The sequence below is a fragment of the Phaseolus vulgaris genome, chromosome 2 (assembly GCF_000499845.2).
Source record: "Phaseolus vulgaris cultivar G19833 chromosome 2, P. vulgaris v2.0, whole genome shotgun sequence".
NCBI classification, from domain to species: domain Eukaryota; kingdom Viridiplantae; phylum Streptophyta; class Magnoliopsida; order Fabales; family Fabaceae; genus Phaseolus; species Phaseolus vulgaris.
The window spans coordinates 40,109,576-40,123,495 of record NC_023758.2 but is presented as its reverse complement, the minus strand read 5'-3'; the positions used below and the strand labels follow the sequence as shown (position 1 = coordinate 40,123,495).

The 13,920-nt window shown below is 30.0% G+C and overlaps 1 protein-coding gene across 2 annotated transcripts; it reads left to right on the top strand.

Annotated features, from left to right (window-relative positions):
* Nucleotides 1-5,707: 5,707 nt before the first annotated feature.
* Nucleotides 5,708-11,751, top strand: LOC137812048 (probable hexosyltransferase MUCI70). 2 transcript variants are annotated; one of them, XM_068613925.1, is made up of 10 exons: nt 5,708-5,851; nt 5,960-6,564; nt 6,967-7,197; nt 7,388-7,601; nt 7,771-7,880; nt 7,959-8,158; nt 8,509-8,612; nt 10,353-10,540; nt 10,647-10,846; nt 11,293-11,751. In XM_068613925.1, exons 2-10 carry the CDS (start codon nt 6,339-6,341, stop codon nt 11,518-11,520), a joined length of 1,701 nt encoding a protein of 566 aa, XP_068470026.1. In that variant the 5' UTR covers nt 5,708-5,851; nt 5,960-6,338; the 3' UTR covers nt 11,521-11,751. The 2 variants fall into 2 exon arrangements, with proteins under 2 accessions (XP_068470026.1, XP_068470027.1); XM_068613926.1 differs by having other exon boundaries at nt 5,733-5,851; nt 6,100-6,564.
* The last annotated feature ends 2,169 nt before the right edge of the window (nt 11,752-13,920 follow it).

Below are 13,920 nucleotides of genomic sequence, written 5' to 3'. Positions count from 1 at the left end.
AATTTTTACAAAATCATATAGTATTCATTTTGTATACATTAATTTTTTGTAAATCCTTATTACATTAGTTTCTTTGTAAATCCTTTTATATATATATATATATATTATAAATATATATAATTAAGTAATTAAGAAATAAGAGATATATCTGAAAATGCACGTAAAAATGACTTAATCCTTATGTCATGGAGTGTTACAATAATAAAATATTTTTCTTCCAAACATATATTTATTATTTATAAATTTGTATCATATTAGATTCGGATGAACGTTCTTATAAAATCCTATGCAAGGGCAGTCAATGAATCAACGTTCCACAAACTTTAGATTAAAAAAACGTACAAAATTGGCTAAATGCATTTTGTTTTTGTGTTTTTTAATGCAAATTGGATTGTGAATTCAATGTCAATAATGTCATGCTGAGTCAACCCGGTCAAACCTATTGAAGTATTTATCATTTTATTGATTGCAAAAAAACCATTGGGTTAGGTTGGTGACAACTTGACATAAATATGCTTAATTATGATAAAGTATATAATTAACAATTAGTATGAAGAATTGACTAATCAAAATGGTTGATTTTTCTTGTTAAAAGAAATAGTTCAATTTTAAAATACCAAAAGTCAGTCAATACGTATACGTGAGGTTATTAACTACGGATCTCTTCCTTTTTTATTTATTAAGTTTTTTTTATTTCTTATTTTTAATATGAATAATTTATTTTTAAGTATACTTTTAATTTAATTAACGTTGAGAAAAAATAGTTGTAATGATAGAAAAATATAATAGTACACATATTTATTATACAACTATTTATGAAAAACCAATTAATATTTTAAAGAATTAAAATTTAGATTAATAATAAAATAAACATTGTATTGTTAAAAAAAAAATTAAAATATAAATAAATATTAGAGTTGCTATAACATTATATTAAATTTTCATATTTAATTATTGTAACTTATATAAATTATAATGTGAATATTATAACAAGTTACATTCAAATATGTCTAATTATAATAATATTATAATTAAATTTTAAAATAATTATAATGAAACTATATTTAATATATATATTATAAAGTAAAGTAAGATCTTGAAAATGAACTTTTTTTAATGAGTGAAACTCTCACTAAAACAATTTTTCATAATATATATTAATGAAGAGGAGAGGTTATTGCAATAATATTCATGTGAGGCACATATGAGATATTAATAATTCTTTAAAAGGAAATTAAGTGCATTTATTATTTATTTAATCTGAACAATTAATTTATAATAAAATAAAAATTAAAACTAAGAGCAAGTGATTCCGGTCATTCTTAATAAATATATATATATATATATATATCAATTTAAATTAATTTATCTCTTGTTTTTACTTGCGTAACTGCTATGATTATATTTTGGTATGCAAATACTCTTACACAGAATTATTAGGATCACATTAAGAGATATTTAAGAAAAGTTTTAATATAATGTGTATTATAAATATAATGGTTTTATAAAAATCCTATGCTGGATAAATCACACATTCATTTTGATACAAGTTTATTAAATGTATGGAAATACAATATAAGACTTTTTTTCAAATAAACATGTCTTTAAAATTAGAAAATAATCATATCGTCAATTTTTTTCTATTTTAAATCAACAAATATTTTATTTTTCATGATTAAAAAATATTACAGATTTTAAGACACACTATAAATTCTGAAAGTGTAAAATGTGAGATTATGATATAGATAGAGGGATTTGATTTTTTTATGGTATTTCGAGAAAAAAAAATTATGCTGAGTTAAGTAAACAAAAAATTATGTTTATTGAGAAAAAAAATTATGCTGAGTTAAGTAAACAAAAAAGAAGAATTGATCCAACTTGTAATTTTGTTGAACATGGAACGAAAATTTATTGATTTTAAGTAAACAAAAAAAAGTAGTAATAGGACTAAATTAATAATAAGACTGTTGGAGATCACACACATCGACTAGAGATTATGACATTTCATTATATATAAGTGGGTGCAATCCTCAATCCTATGAGTTGATTTTATGGCCTTGAGTCAGGCTTAAAGTCCACTTCGTAATAAAGACTAAAAAAATTTTGATTTCTAAATTTGTTAGAATTTTTTTTTTTAGCTAATTCAATTTAAAAACTATTTATCGATAATAGAAACTAATTTAAAAATCAATAATTTTTTTAGTCTTTAAAATAATATTTAATTTAGTCATTATAACAACTAATTTTTTTTTAAATTGATTTTTATTTAATAATATTTTTTAGTGAATACTTAAATAATTTTAAAAAACTTAAAATAAAATGACATTTGGGCGTAATTAAAAGAACAACAAATTACAACAAATGTTAATAACTTTCTATTTTAATTAAATTTTGTACTTTGAAAATAAAATATATACTTCGAGGCTTTTCAGTACACTCCAGTATACGTTTATGTACGTACAAGAAACATGGAAAAAGTGTAAAATATACTCTCTTTTTTTACCATAAATTATTTGAAAATGGATAGTTCTTATTAGTCAACATTTCCATACATACATTAGGGTCGGAAAATACTCAACTTCTACTGAACGGTCATAGCCAATGAACAAGGTATTTCGTTTTGTCTACGGTGAAATTATGTAAAAAATTACATTTAAGTTAAAATTCAATGTGAGAATAATAAATATTGTTTAATATATATTTTTGTTTTTAGTTGATGTGCATAACTATAAAGTTATATTAAATTTTTATACTCTATCTAAATTAAAAATTAAAGTATAATTTTATATCGTAGTTATATTAAACATGTTGTGTCTAGATACATTTATTAGATATTTTAATTTTATGTTGGTTATGTCACTTGAATGATCTCCTATCAATTATTTTGACCGATTATATATATATATATATATATATATATATATATTATTGCGTTCAAACCCTTAATTGATAGTTGTTTTGGAGAGAACATAAAGGAAAAATGAAACCAAATCTGCTTAAGGAAGCAAAATATGATGAAGAATACGTTTCACCAATTTGCAAAAGAAACAATGTAATGTTGAAAAAGCAGATAAATATGATGCAACTTGCACAGAAAAGGAATGAAAGGATGATGCACTAACTTAAACCAACCTTTTGGATGATAGATCTTGAAGAGAAAGCCTCATCTCAAAACTACACCCTAATCATTTTATATGCTAACAAGTTTCAAGGAAACCCAAACCCTAAGAGGAAAGATCTCAAAATTGGGAAAATTTTTTTTTTTTCCTTTTCAGCTTAATACTAACAAATTACTCAATGCTGCTGTTTCATCTCTAGATTTTGGATGCTGACAATCACAATATGTTTAGTATCTCCTACAATTATTAATTAATATATTATTTTTTTACCTTTACAAATAATTTCTTCAGAATTATAACAAATTATTAGCGTAATATTTTTAAATGATGTAATATTAATCTTTGTTGAACTCACTAATTATTTCGTTTAGTCTTAATTTGATACCCGCCACTATTCACAATCACATAAAAACAAATCCCTCCAACACCTTAGCAATTGTGACCTGCACTTATCTACTTTTAAAATTTCAAAATTATACTTTATTATGAAATTCAAAAAATACTTTCTGAAAAAATAAATCTATAGTAGATTATTGTGTTTCATAAATTAAATTTTGTAATAAAATTCACAAATCAAAATTTTATTAAAAAAATAAATCTAAAATTCAAAACATATGTTTTGAAAAAAAATAATTAGGAAACAAAATGTGGAAAGACATTTAAAAAGGATTTTTCAGAAGAATTGAAAAAAGTATTTCAGAAATCCAAATCTAAAAACGAATTTCAAAAAATAATTTCTGAAAGTATTTTTATCTTCGCCTTTTATTATTTTAGAACATTTTTATCATTATATCATATGGTGCAAGTTCATATTTACTCAGGTGCATGAACTAATTGCCTCACATAAAAATCTTATGACATAAAATTATTGCACCATACAACAAAGAAAAATATTTATGTCTCAAATTAAAGACAATTACATATTAATGATGTACATTTGATCGTGCCTATTACAATGTAAATGAAGAATAATTATATGGAATACAATTATGTCTTTGAGATAAACCTCTAACAAAACTCACATTTATCAACACTCATAAATAGAAGGACTTTACCTCTCTTTTAAAACATTTTCTTTTAATTTTATTATCAATTTATTAAAAGAAACATTACTTTAACAACTATTGAGATATGTATGATTTATCAATACAATTTTAAGATATGTATGATTTATGAATACAATTTTAAAATAACTCTATTTTAATATATTTTTTAATTATAATCTAATGTAAAATTCTCAATATTTAAAAAAATTCTAATTTTTTTTATTAATAGTAAGTATTTTTTTTAAATCACCTTCTCCAGCCATTGAAAGAACTACTATTTCATTTCATCACAGTCCTTGAAAAAAAATGTCATAAAAATTGCTTAAAAACAATCACTAGGAAGAAAAAGTGTGGTTTAAAAAAAATGAAGAAAGAGTAATAACCCTAAAATAAAGAGGGAGAGAGGAATAAAAAGAAGAAAGGATGAAAACGAAAAATACTTAATAAAGTAAACGATGAAATAACTAATAAAAGCTTTAATTAAAAAAGAAATATTACACTTAAAGTGAAAACTTTCACGAGTTAAATGTCTTAATGCAAATTTCAAAAACACATGTTATCCTTAATAAAAAAATATAATAAGAGGACAGAAACACATAGTTATTGATCACCTTGTAAAAGTTTATGGCCATCCTTAACTTTTGAAACAAAAACAACAATTCATATAGAAACTATAATTCGTGAATTAAAAAAATTGTTTATGAATCATACACTCACTCATCCACTTATAATTACCACAATGCAACACTTCAAAATGAAAGACAAATGATCTTAACAACTTTTTTTTATAGACATCTATTATTACAAAGTGTATTTTAAGTCTAACTCAACCTCATAAAACTGGTTCATTAGGTGAAATTTGCACCTATTTATATACTATAAAATACTCTAATTTTTAGTCAATGTGAGATATCCGACACAACCCTCATGCCGAGACTGTCAACTCGTGTGTGAAACTATATATTGATGATCAACATTTGTCGCACTTCAAATTTTTGTGAAAAATTTAAAACCAAAATCACCCACTAAAATTCTATGAACAAGATAAACTTTTTCATACTTGAAAAATGGTTTCTGTCATGCCTATTATGAAGGTGTTCAAACATGTCTACAATGATGATAAAATAATCATATGCAGTGATTAAGAAAGGCTATCAGGATCCATATCCATCAATATCTATAACAAGAGTGGAGATAATCTCTCTGCAATGGTCTTCTCTGCATTATCATCAATCTTCCAAATTGTAGGCACAGAATATTTTCTGAAAACACCATAAAGTTCCTTGTATTAATACAAACATCAATGAGTTGATGAATCACCATGTTAATAGGGAGAGGCAGAGCATCATGACTGTCCAGAAATTGGACAAATGGAATACCGACAAACAAATTAAAAAAATATTATTAAGTTGAGATTTCAGATGCATTTTTGTTTAGTTAATCGAACTATAATAGCATTGAGTTAATGATAATAATTAAGAATAATAGCACTGTGGAGTTAACGACAATAATTGATTATAGTTAGCAGATGTCAAAATATGAGGAGGGATAGTGCCAGTTTTGCATTCCACGTCATAATTTGTGAGGCACGAGTGTCTGAAAGAGGCAAATATTGTGCAGACCAGCTTTCAGAGTTCACAATTTTTCAGGTTTCTATTTTTTTAAAAAAGATTATTCCCCAATAAGGTAATTTTCTCTCTTATAAATAATATTCAATGGAAATTTTCTCCGACTCTGAGATCATCTTCCTTACTTTCGGATCAGCGGAAAAATAAACAATAATTTCTTTTACAGTTTGAACTTTGCGATCCCGGATTTCTTCCTAGTGTCGGATTTCAGAAAACCCTACAGGACCAATCAGAAACCCTAGATTCGTCTCCATTTTTGGAAGATTTTTTCAGTGTAATATGAACGTATTTCAGTTGATTTTTCAGGAGGCGCGAGTTTCATTTGGCTCTGTTCTTTGTGTTATTTCGGGATCTTGAATACCCACAAAGGGAAATCAATTTTGATTTATTGTTATTGTTTATTTGTTTTTCCCATTGTTGAGTTGGAAGTGAGAGTGGGATTGGTGTGAGTGCATTGGGAATTGGTGACGTTGGGTTTTGTTATGTTGATGAATGCGTGATCTGGGTGGAGAGAAAGAGAAGGGTGAGGAATGAGTGGGGCATAAATGTCTGCTCCATTGGGAATTGGAATTCGTTCTGGAAGTTATGGGTCTTTGGATAAACAGGTACAGAACGGCTCTGCACGCAAGGCTTCAAAGATGCTCAAGGAGAAGGAGAAGGAGAGGTTATTCCTTTGGATCTGCAAGTTCGCTGGTCGCAAGAAGGTCGGAATGCTCTTCCTCTGTCTCATCTCTGCCGCAGTTTTCATCTGGGTTTTGTATGTTGGAAAAGGTTCTCTCACTCTCTCCTTTTTCCTTCCATTTATTTATTTATGGTTGCTGTGGTAAATTGTAATTATGTGTTTATTACTATTTAAGCACCTAGTTGTTGGTCTAGTGGAAGGTAATAGTTTCCGCAATGCAACGAAGCTTAGTTCGATCACCTGCTGAAAAAAATGTCCGTATTTAGTATCTGATACTATCTTGAACAGAATTACTGGTCGGATACCTGTGGGGAGGGGGATTTCAATTTTATCATTAATGTTTTATGTGGTGATATGCCATTGTTACCTAGTTCTTTTGTTTGGCTCAACTGGGTATACTAGAATGTGCTGTGAGTTGTGATTTCATATGTCGTTTGAATTTGACCTTATTCAGAACATAGCATGATGGTGGTCGTGTGGCTTGCTTTCAGGTGAAGATTCTCAGGAAGGAAACACAGTACCAAGCATTAGTGATAATGCAAGCATGTCTACAAGTGATTCTACATCTGAGATCTCTACGACAAAGGCAATGGGCTTAACTACAAAATTGAGCTCTCCACCCCCTGGCTATTTTTTGGGCTACTATCTTCCTCCAGGGCATCCGTGTAATAGCTTTACACTTCCTCCCCCGCCTGCGGATAAAAAGCGTACTGGGCCACGTCGTAAGTTCCAGTTTACTAATTTGATGCCTAAATATTTTTGTACACCTTTTGACACTTAATAATTTGATAGTTCTTCCCATCATCCCTGTATAGATAAATTAGTTGTTCGAAAATTTGTGATTGATATATTTTTGACTGCTTATCTTTTATGGTATTTCTCCTGAATATCCGGGCTTGATTTATGTTTTAGCATGCCCGGTGTGTTACCTTCCTGTGGAAGAAGCCATTGGACTGATGCCAAAATTTCCCTCACCATCACCGGTCCTTAGGAATTTAACATATGTCTATGAGGAAAATTTAAGTAGAGATGGAGAATTTGGTGGTTCTGAATTTGGTGGATATCCTACTTTGAAGCAGAGAAATGATTCTTTTGATATACGAGAGTCAATGAGTGTACACTGTGGGTATGTTTTACTTTTTGTTGAATTTTTCCCTTATAATTTACATCTATACCTACCAAAGAATGTTCTTTTGTGGTTATAGTTTTTTGTGCTAGTAATAAAACATTCTTGTTCCTTTTCACTGACATGGATCCACTCTCCATCTTCTATGATGAATGTGTATACCAATCAGATTTTTAAGAGGAATTAAACCTGGCCACAAAACAGGATTTGACATTGATGAAGCTGACCTTTCTGAAATGGAGCAGTGTAACGGAGTGGTTGTTGCATCAGCCATATTTGGTCTGTATTACGTGATTTCTGAATTTATTCACTTGTTTATAAGCTTATAATTGATTGTAAATGAAATTTATTGTTCAGGAAACTTTGACGAGATAAACGAGCCAAAAAATGTCAGTGACTATTCAAGGAAGACCGTGTGCTTCCTTATGTTCGTAGATGAAGAAACAGAAAAATATCTGGGCAGTTCTGGCAGGCTGGGAAGCAGCAAGAAGATTGGTTTATGGAGAATTATTGTTGCTCGGAATCTTCCTTACGCAGATGCAAGACGGACAGGAAAGGTCAGAATTACATTTTACTAGTACCATCATGTGTGAAATAGAAATTAGTACATGGGTTGTTAACCATTATTGTTTCTGATTTTTTTTTTTAAATAGCTATGTGGTTCAGTATGATCTGGTCATTGCTGTTGGAAAGTAATATTGTTTGGCTGTGGTTTCACCTCTGGTTAATCTACCTTCTGAGGCTTAATACTGCCATACTTATTTGCATACACACAAAGGGAAGGGTAGATGCATAGATCAATAGACCTCCTAGTATAGGCTAGATCTTGTGTATGAATTGAATAAAACCAAAATTTTGCATAGGCATTTATGTTTCTCGTCCCTAAATTTTATTACTTTTTCCACAGATTCCAAAGCTTCTGTTGCATAGAATGGTTCCAAATGCTCGCTATTCTATATGGCTTGATGGGAAGCTTGAGCTTGTTGTGGATCCATATCAAATTCTTGAAAGGTATAGTCCGGGGAGTCTCTTTGATATTGTATATAATATACCACTATGCCTATTCATTGTATATGTGAAAGTGATGTAAGTATCCCTCCTATGATTAATTTTATAAATAGTTTAGCATGTAGGTTTCTGTTCTGTTCAATTCTCTTTTAGATATGTATCCCTCCTATTTTATCTTTTAATGCTTATAACCTGTTTTCAAACCAGACCACCGTGGGACTAGGTGATATGAGTTTGATCAGTATGCATCTCTTGCTTTTAACTAGAGTGCTACCCATAGTTTTGCTGTGGTCACAATTTATCTCTCTAAGTCCATAGACAGACATTCTCTTCACAATCCAGTATGGTTTGTCCTCAAAGATGTAAGGTGCAACTCACATATATCTCCTTATTATGTACTTGTTGCTCCAAAAATACGTTTCTTGGATTTTATAGCTTAACACGAAAATCCTGGAAATCCAAGCAGGGAATTTCTTTCCTGCCCAAGGTAACATCTTAATCTATGTAGACAGAAAGTTCCTTCAGATTGTCCATAGATGACGTGTAATGGTTGCCAATACTCAAGCTGTAGATTTTTTACTATTGTATGTTGCTTGCCAATAATAAAATAGTGTTTTTCAGAGCATAGCAGTGGAAACTAAGGTTAACTTAATCATCAACTAGATTAAATTCTATTCTAGTCGCACTTTCAATTCCCCTATGGACTGCTTGTGTAACTTTCTATACCCAACACAAGCCCTACACAGTATGTTCATTGTACTTGGGACTCAACATTTTCAGCAGCATGGGTCCAGTCCAGACACACCTGATGCACCAATCCAACCTATGTGCCCTTTCTTTTTATTGAGAAAGTCGGGAAAAAAATGGAGAATACGAAGTTCTTTAAGAATAACCTAAAGAGAAACAAAATAAAAGAAACAGAAGCTTGATACTACACATGAGCCAGAAGTCCTTTAAGAATAACCCTAAAGAGAAACAAAATAAAAGAAACAGAAGCTTGATACTACACATGAGCCATTTTCCTTCTTCACAAACTTCTCATGTAGTCTGCATGATATACCTGCTAGCAGATCCCAAAATACCATCCATGACTGCTCAGTGTAAAATTGTTTGTTTTGGGGTGACAGAGGTACGGTAACAGATACTAGAATCCCATGATTACTGGCTATAAAATCAATACATGTTTCCTGTACATAATTTTGGATCAGAAGTCTTGATCTCTGCCTTTGCATTGTATAAATTAGGATAATTATTGTCATGTGGCGTAGGTATTTCTTCAAATTGATATTTCTGACATTAGTGCTCATAGATAGCTGGCGTAAAAGGAGTTGTCAGTTATGGAAATTATCCTTTAAATTGAATTTGTCTCTGAAGTATACGAGTAAGGGTATATCCACTCTGCACAAAATTGTTGGTTTTGCAATTGGTTTTGTATAATTCTTCTCTTACCACAGCTCCGTGCCGAGTTTAGATTCCATTTTGAGTTGCTAGCCAAGGTGTTATAATATGTTTCTGGATGAACAAAATACTGATATATACTGTATTTGTTCTATGAAAATCAAGCCTGAGCTTTTACTAGATTTATATGTATGTTAATGTGGAGTGTTGACCAAAATGTAATTAATTTGGGGTCATATTTCATACTTATATTATATTCTTTCTGACTTTTTACAACCTATATTTAGCTTTTCTTTTTCCATCATACATTTTTTGACACCTAAACTACCCTTCACCCTTGTTTAGGTTTTTGTGGAGAAAGAATGCTACTTTTGCAATATCAAAGCATTATAGACGTTTTGATGTATTGGTTGAGGCTGAGGCAAATAAAGCTGCTGGAAAGTATGAAAATGCCTCCATTGACTTTCAGATTGAGTTTTACAAGAAAGAGGGATTGACCCCATATACAGAGGCCAAGCTTCCTCTTATAAGTGGTGGGTTAAACTGCCTTTCCTGTATTTATCTGGGATGAGATGCTCCTATTTCATTGTTTTTGTTTTAAACTTTTTACAAACTCCAAACATCATGTCTGAGTTGCAGATGTTCCTGAAGGATGTGTGATAGTACGAGAACATGTTCCTATAAGCAACCTCTTTACTTGTCTTTGGTTCAATGAAGTTGACCGATTTACTTCAAGGGACCAGATTAGTTTCTCAACAGTCAGGGACAAAATTTTGTCGAGGGTAGATTTTCATTTTCACATGTTTTTGGATTGTGAACGACGCAACTTTGTAGTTCAGGTAATTATTCTATCTTGCCAGGATTTCAATATCTTTCTATTGCATTGATTTCCAGAAGGTACATACTGATTCTGATCAGACGAACATTTAGTAATGCAATAAAGATTAACACATGCATGTGCGCGATGCTGAACAGTTAAACCATTTACTGAATGCAATAAAGATGTGCACATGCATGTGCGCAACCTTTAAAAAGCAAATGTATCAAATGATAACATTTTCCATATTGATGATTACTCACAGATGAAATCTTTTTATTTCATTGTTTTTCTTTGTTTCTTTTAATGTTTTCACACCTAGATAAGAAAAAAAGTACTTGATTCATTTATTACATTGCTTGTGATGGATCTGACATATTCCAGCATTAGTTTTTATAATAATAGCAGTGTTTTACTCCACCAAATTTAGTTGTGTTATGAAAATGTACTGCAACCACCTTTTTACAGAAATATCACAGAGATCTATTACTGCGCCTGGCTCCACCTGATACCTTTGGTCACAGTTCACCCCCTCTACCATATCCTCCTCCATTGCCTGTGCTTGAAACATCACCTGAAAAGGGTGCGAACTCACCCATTAGAAGAGGCCCTGGAAGGCGTGGAAGAGAACGAAGAGCTGGTCAGCGGCGCCACCGCAAAGTTGTAGCTGGAAGTAGAGAGATGGAACCAAGTTGACAGTTTTGTTTGGGTGATTATATCATCATTATTATTATTTTATTTTTAAATTCCACTTTCAAAATGTCATTCGTTGCAGTAGTGGAGGGAAAAATGTGCAAGATGAGTGTTGTATTGTTTCCACACAGATGCTCTCATTCTTTTTACTATCCGCAATTGCCCATTTTTTGTTAATTTTTTACTGTATATATGGTAAAATTTTCAATAATTATAGTATGTGTTGCCACTAAATTCCTCATGTGGTAACCCTGTTATTCTGCTACACAGGAAAATATGCTTCCTCTCTGTCATACTAGAAAGAAATATCCAAGACTTGTTCTTTCGTATTTCGTATTAATAGAAGGAAAGTTATGCAAGATACTGTTTCCTTAAGTTTTTGTTGGTCATTATATTCCTGAGTAAATTGTCGTTCCGTTACTTAGTCACTCAAAAATGATAATTTAGTTTCATCAAAGATTAGGTGAATTGTATAGCATTATTTTATACAGCATACTATTCTAATTAGGTTAGCAATAAAACTTTTATCAATTATATGTGCAAAATTGATAAAATTGGGAAATACAAAAGAAAGGGAAGTGCAAAATTGGGAGACTAAATCAAATTCTCTAAAACCTAATATATGGAAGACCTCATCTATCTCTATATAATAATGATAAGAGAAGCTAAACTCATGATAACATAACTAAACTAACAATATTGTCTTCTCTAAAAAAATTATAAACTTAATTCCTTTTATTAAATTCATGATATCTTATCTGTTCCTTAATTGTTCACCATATTTGGATGACTTTTATATCTTCCTTGGTTTACAAGAAACAGTAAAATATTTTAGAATATTAAATTCTGATGTAACAGAAACCATACAACAAGTACACAAGTAACCAAAGGTATTAACAATAGAAAAAAATGATGCTTTTGATGTGTTAATATGTCGTGACAATATTTTTAAATTTGATCTTTTTCCTGGTGTTGAAAATCCCAACTATAAAATGAGTTATGGAAGAAACACATCATAATGATCCAAGTCACTCCAATTAAGTTGCAAGAATGTAAGAATGAATGATGTGTTATTGTGCTAATGCTAATCAGCCACTTTAAGAAGCTCACTGCAAAATGACAGTGAAAAAAAATAAGTGATAAGTAGTTTAATAAAAGTTGTACCAATGGAGCAAAAGGAAATAATTGTGGTTCCACAAATTTTAATAAAGTCTTCTGTAGATATTCTCTTATGCAAGAGTGTTTAAAAAATTGAAGGTTTTAGAAGATAGAATGACCTTATTCCAAAATAGTTTCCCCAAGTAAGTAAAAGCTAAGATCTTTGTTAAAAATCAAGTATACTCCTAAATCCGTTAGTCTATTAGTATAAAACTTTGACTTTGTACACCTAAGGAAGCAAAAGGTAAACATTCTTTGTTAAAAATCAAACATGCTCTTGAATATATCAATCTTGTTTCTAAAAATGTTTTTACTAGTATAAAACTTTGACTTTTCACATTTCACCATCTAGTTTGAAGTTAAGCCATATTCATACAATCTTGATATTGACCAGATTCCTTGTAATATCTGCAAAAGGTCATATTGTTATCAACATAACATGTGAGTGAGAAAAAAATAAATGATTTAAATCCTACCATCTAAGAAGATTCCTTCATTAACAAGTTTTGCGATGCTCCTACTCAATACCTCTTAAACCATCAATAAAAGAAAGGGATAGAAAATTTCCTTGCCTCACCCCTTGAACAAGAAAGAACTATGAGGCCAACTATTTATTAAAACAAGTAGTTTAGAATGTTTAAGTAATAAATGAAATTCAATCAGAGAAATTATGATTAAAGTAAAAAAAACTCCAAATAAATCAAAAAGTGTACCAAGTACCTAGTTTAATTCTTTGTTCAACTTGAATTCTTCACATAATGCTTCCTATAAATAAAACAATCTCTTGTATGTTCTCACCCCATCTCTCCATCATGTATACTTTTATATCCTCTAATGTTGCTATAATTGGTATACTCCTTGCACTTAAGTTGTAAATGCTTCACTCATATTATTAAGTGTGTCACACTTAAGATTAAACATGAATCTAGATTTAAACCAACACTTATTTCAATTACACAAAATGTTAATAACTTACTAATATTGTAAACCTATTTGGACAAATGTGTATATCTTGAAACAACTTGAATAAAATGTTTTCAAAGTGTCTACATTCACTTCTTTAATCTATCTTATTTCTCCCTATATGAGAATAAACTTTGTCAAAGAGAAATATTGTTGTTTATCAACTAATGAAATAAATCACATTAACTACAATAAAATAAAATAATTAATAAAATAAAGGACATGCCTTCAAGTGATCATGTATGGATGTGTATGTAACACCCAAGATCTTCCATTAACAAT

Coding starts and splice junctions, on each gene's coding strand:
- LOC137812048 (XM_068613925.1), top strand. CDS start 6,339: ATGTCTGCTCCATTGGGAATTGGAATTCGTTCTGGAAGTTATGGGTCT. Junction 8,159..8,508: donor ATGCAAGACGGACAGGAAAG/GTCAGAATTACA, acceptor CTTTTTCCACAG/ATTCCAAAGCTTCTGTTGCA. Junction 8,613..10,352: donor CCATATCAAATTCTTGAAAG/GTATAGTCCGGG, acceptor ACCCTTGTTTAG/GTTTTTGTGGAGAAAGAATG.